At 41.1% G+C, this 5,542-nt stretch overlaps 1 protein-coding gene across 1 annotated transcript; it reads right to left on the bottom strand.

Moving 5' to 3' along the window:
* Window positions 1-4,168: 4,168 nt before the first annotated feature.
* On the bottom strand, window positions 4,169-4,849 carry si:ch73-335l21.2 (RING finger domain-containing protein). The gene is made up of 2 exons (XM_039749621.1): window positions 4,365-4,849; window positions 4,169-4,331 (listed from the first exon to the last, which is right to left on the bottom strand). Exons 1-2 carry the CDS (start codon window positions 4,847-4,849, stop codon window positions 4,169-4,171), a joined length of 648 nt encoding a protein of 215 aa, XP_039605555.1.
* Window positions 4,850-5,542: the final 693 nt, after the last annotated feature.

Raw genomic sequence — 5,542 nt, 5'->3', positions numbered from 1 at the left:
TGATTCTGGAGTAGTTAGAAAACTTGTGAAATCTGTAGATGGCGCTAAAATTGGAGGAATGGCAGAAACTGAGAATTCAGAAGGACCTGGACAACCTTCAGAACTGGGTGAACACTTGGAAAATGCAGTTTACTGTAGAAAAGCACAAAGTGCTACATGTGGGCAAAAGGAACATTAGTTATAATTACGAGATGGGAGTCACTGAACTACAAGAAGCGGCCTCTGAAAAAGATTTGGGGGTTTATGATGACAAAACATTTTCTTTGTCTACAAAATGTGCAGTAGTAATATAAGACAGAAACTGTCAAATGGATGACTAATGGCCTTAAACCCCAACTCACATTATGATTTATGAAACATGATCTGTGCAAAACGAATTATGAAAATATGAATTATGAAATATGATGTGTGAAATTTAGACCCATCCCAAAACTATGAATTATGAGATTTACCCCCACCCCAAATTATAAATTATTAAATGTATACCCTCACCCCCAAATTATAAATTCTGATACTTATGCCCCTGTCCTGACATGTAACGTCATTGTAAAAACATCAGATTTAAAATTAATAATAGCCAAGCATAAACATAACCAAGCAAGTGTGCACCTTTGAGCACTTATTAAAATAATTTGAACGGTGGCCATCATTCATATCAAAATATACAAAGGTTGTAAGGAATGTAAATGTAAAGGAATGTAATGTCATGTTTTCATAAATCATATTTTCACACATCATGTTTCATAAATTATATTTTGGGGTGGGGTTTAAGGTCATCAATCATCCATTTGATAGTTTCTGTCTACTAAGGCGCATACAATTTTAGGTTATACCAAAAAAACTATTGAATATAAATCAAGGGACATTATGGTCAATCTATATAATGTACTCATAAGACCACATCTAGAGTGTTGTGTGCAGTTCTGGTCACTACGGTACAAAAAAGATCTAGCAGCACTTGAAGCTATGCAGAGGGGAGCAGCAAGGAGCATCCCAGGACTTCAGGACATGTCCGACATTGACAGACTCAGAGAATTAAACCTGTTTAGTCTTGAGCAGAGGGTGGGGATCTCATCCAGGTCTTCAAAATCCTCATAGGCTTTGGTGAAGTGGATCCTGGAAAATTCTTTCAACTAAAGAGTGAATCACGTACTCAATGACACCAGTGGAAGAGCATTTAGGACTGAAGCCAGGAAGCACTTCTTTACACAAAGATTTGTGAAAGTCTGGAACAAACTACCGAGGCATGTAGTCAAAGCAGAAACCTTAACAAACTTGAAGAAGTGTCTGGATGAGATATTGGGACAGCTTAACTATTAGCTAAACAAACAAGTGACAAATGAACTGAAAGATCTCCTTGCATTGGTCAGATTTCTTCTAAACTATGTAAAGGTGGTTGATGGATAATGGCAGAAAGGGAGCTTGGCAGCCTTAACTTTCTGTCCAGTAATTTTTCCTCTTATGAAAATCCAGTATTGTGCACATTAATGTGCTTTGGTGTGTATTTGTGTGGAAAATATGTAGCATGTCACATTTTAAAAAAAACGTACTGCACTCCTCCATGATGGTCTAAGCAAGAGGCATGATAGAATTGATTTTGCATGCATTAGAATTCATGGATTACATACATTACACAGTGGCAGAAAGGAGCACAGGTAAGCATGGCACTCTGAGCAAGGCTTTAGGGAGTGGTATTCATTATTTTCCACCAAAAAAACCTTTACAATCCCCAAAAAAACACTGCAGTTACTTTCATGATTCACAATTGCAAAACTGCCAGCAAAATGAAGGTTACTGTCCTTTTTGTGAAACCGTGTGTGTGTGTGAATCAAGACTTACCTGTGTCGCTCATCACTGGCCAGGATGTTTTGCAGCCTTTGCCATTCCCTTGCTGACTCTGTATTTTTTATTACCATGCTTATTTTAACTTCGCTTGTGTGGCATCTGGCCGGGGATGGAGCCCGGCCGGGACGCCCAGGAAGACCGGAGGAGGGCGAGGGGGCGTCCGCCCTGATTATGTTGGGGCCTCGGGTAAAGGGCTTGGAAGCCCAGCCCTGTAGGGACCCGTGGCCACCGCCAGGCGGCGCCCCGGTGCCTGAATATCCCTGGAGCCCAGCACTTCCGCCACACCAGGAAGTGCTGGGGGGAAGACGACAGGGGACACCCGGACGGCTTCCGGGTGCGCAGCCGACACTTCCGCCACACTGGGGCGTGTTTACGGAGGAGTGCCGGGAAGCAGCTGGAGCCCATCCGGGTTCCTATTTAAGGGGCCGCCTCCCTTCAGTTGATAGCGGAAGTCGGGTGGAAGAGAGACAGAGCTGGAGAGAGAGGACTGGAGGCGGCCAGGAAGGCACAAAGACTGTGAGGCCTGGACATTGGGGGAACGGTGCAAGAGGCACTGGGGTTTGTGGTGCACGTGATACTGACTTGTAAATAGTGTAAATAAAGGGTGTGTGGTGGAACTTATGATGTCTGTCTGTGTGTGTCCGGGTTCGAGTCCACACTTGTTTATTGTCTGGTGCAAATCTTGTAATCGATATTTAACTCACTTCCTATTGTCCAAATGACAGTTTCACTAATTGATCAATTAATCCATATCCTGTATATATATATATATATATATATATATATATATATATATATATATATATATATATATATATATATATATATACAGCACAGGCCAAACGTTTGGACACACCTCCTCATTCAATGTGTTTTCTTCATTTTCATGACCATTTACATTGGTAGATTCTCACTGAAGGCATCAAAACTATGAATGAACACATGTGGATTTATGTACTTAACAAAAAAAGGTGAAATAACTGAAAACATGTTTTATATTCTAGTTTCTTCAAAATAGCCAGCCTTTGCTCTGATTACTTCTTTGCACACTCTTGGCATTCTCTTGATGAGCTTCAACGGGTAGTCACCTGAAATGGTTTTCCAACAGACTTGAAGGAGTTCCCAGAGGCGTTTAGCACTTGTTGACCCCTTTGCCTTCCTCTCTGCAGTCCAGCTCACCCCAAACCATCTCGATTGGGTTCAGGTCCGGTGAATGTGGAGGCCAGGTCATCTGCCGCAGCACTCCATCACTCTCCTTCTTGGTCAAATAGCCCTTACACAGCCTGGAGGTTTGTTTGGGGTCATTGTCCTGTTGAAAAATAAATGATTGTCCAACTAACCTGACTTCTGCACAACACAACTGCTGGTCCCAACCCCATTGATAAAGCAAGACATTCCACTAAATAACCCTGATAAGGCACACCTGTGAAGTGAAAACCATTTCAGGTGACTACCTGTTGAAGCTCATCGAGAGAATGCCAAGAATGTGCAAAGCAGTAATCAGAGCAAAGGGTGGCTATTTTAAAGAAACTAGAATATAAATAATACATAACTCCACATTCATTCATGTGTTCATTCATAGATTTGATGCCTTCAGTGAGAATCTACCAATGTAAATTGTCATGAAAATAAATAAAACACATTGATTGAGGAGGTGTCTCCAAACTTTTGGCCTGTACTATATATATATATATATATATATATATATATATATATATACTTTTTAAAAACGATGCTTCTATTAAGATATAAAGTGTACTAAAATGTAAAATAAATCTCTCATACATCATTCGTAAAGTAAAAGTGTGGGTGCTTTTCATCAATCAACATTCAAAAAACACTTCTTATATATATATTTGTTTTTTTCTAATACAGTTCCATCAAAATCCTAACACGGTGGAGCTCTGAACATTTATAGCTGATTGGATAATAACGACTTCTGGTATTTTCTGCCTCCACCATTCAGGTCCTTTTCTGATTGGCTTTTTTATGGAAGAGTGGTGCTTGTTGGGAGTTCCTCCTGTTGTGATGGCACATGGTGGCCCAGTGCTTTTAGCTGACATGACAGCACAATAAATACATAGACAAGTTGGAGGTAAGATGGGAAATTCTGACATCGATAATGCAGGAACAGTACACTAAATTATGATTAATAGAATAAGATTCATTCAAACAAGTTATATATTGAAGAATGTGTTTTTATTTATTTTCAACTAAATACTCAATAGTTTTACTTACCAAAAACCCAGAATTTCACTTGTTATTTAATCACGTTTGAGAACTCACTTTGCCTGTGAAGAGTTTGTTAGAGTACATACAACATCTATCCATTAAAAAGACTCGGCCCATGAACAATGCTGAGCACAGACACAACAATTAGAATGATCCAGAACATCACTGAGATGAATTTGACAAAGAAGAGTGTCCTCCTGCGCTTCTGCAGCATGACGGTCCGGGCTACAGGTGGTGGTACTGGGTTTTGCAGACTGATGGGCTCCTCTCTGCCCACTGCAGTTGACCCATCACCTTCCTGCTCTGCACGCAGTGCCCTCCTCTGTTCCACCCTCAGACTGACAGTGGGCAAAATGATGAAGCGGGCATCAGCGGCATCCAGAGAAACCACCACATGCTGTGTTACTGTGGCCAGTCGGCTTGAAGGATTCAGATGGAAGGCCAGTGGTGGGAGCTGGGAGAAAATCTGGGAGTGGACCGGCAGGGAAAGGGCGCCTCCAATTCTGAGCTGAGTTGGGTGTCGGCACAAAGGGCAGGGGATAAGGAAGGGGCTCGACTGTCCAGGGATCTGCATGGATAGCTGGATCTTTTGAAGACATTCGGTGCAGAACACGTGGTAGCATTCCAGCACCCTTGGGCACTTGGTGCCGGCATTGTACTCGTGGTAACAAATTGGACACTCAAGTTCTAATGCGTCAAGGCTGTCGAGTTTGCTTCCATAGTAGTTGTTGTTGTTGTTGCTGTCGGGGATTGTTCCTGGAATGCCCGCCATCCTATTGATGGAGTGAGAGGCTTACTGGAGACTGGCAGTGGTGATGACTGCAAGAGACAGAAAAGAAGCAACAGTCCACTTACTGCAAGTGAAGAAGCTGCTGATTATCATCATTCATGCTGGAGTTCATTTTTTTTATATTATAATAATATATCACACATGGCGCATGGAGAAAGGAGCATGGTTGCCATGGATCAAAATTAGAAAAGTGCATTGCATATTATGGCCAGAAGAGAAATGTAACATTTAAGTATACTTCTCCCCATACATTTTTATCACCCACTTTTTTTTATCATTAGTGAGATTACCAAATCAGTATCAGAATGCAAGAAATAAAGCAGTGAGGAAGCAGCATGAGCAACTCTGACACCTTCATCAAACAGGCCATGCATTAGTCTTTAAAGATACAGAGAGCCTGCTATGAAGTCCTTTTTAAGAAATGTCCTGCAAGAAATTCTGCAAATGGTTTGGTGTGCATATGCTTATTTATTTATTCAGTAGATCAATTTGAGAGTAGTGCCAAGTGAAATCTGTTTTCTAGTTTAACCATTCCAACTATACATCCATTCATTCAGTCTGACTAGACAAAGAAAGACATTCCTAGGCTTAAATAGACATAAATAAGAAAGACAGCTAACAAGTAAGTTAATCTATACTAATAAAAGGCAAAGCCCTAACTCACTCACTCACTCA

The sequence above is a fragment of the Polypterus senegalus genome, chromosome 3 (genome assembly GCF_016835505.1).
Source record: "Polypterus senegalus isolate Bchr_013 chromosome 3, ASM1683550v1, whole genome shotgun sequence".
NCBI classification, from domain to species: Eukaryota; Metazoa; Chordata; class Cladistia; order Polypteriformes; family Polypteridae; genus Polypterus; species Polypterus senegalus.
Note: the sequence above shows the minus strand (reverse complement) of the source record. Positions and strands in the feature narration are given on the sequence as shown.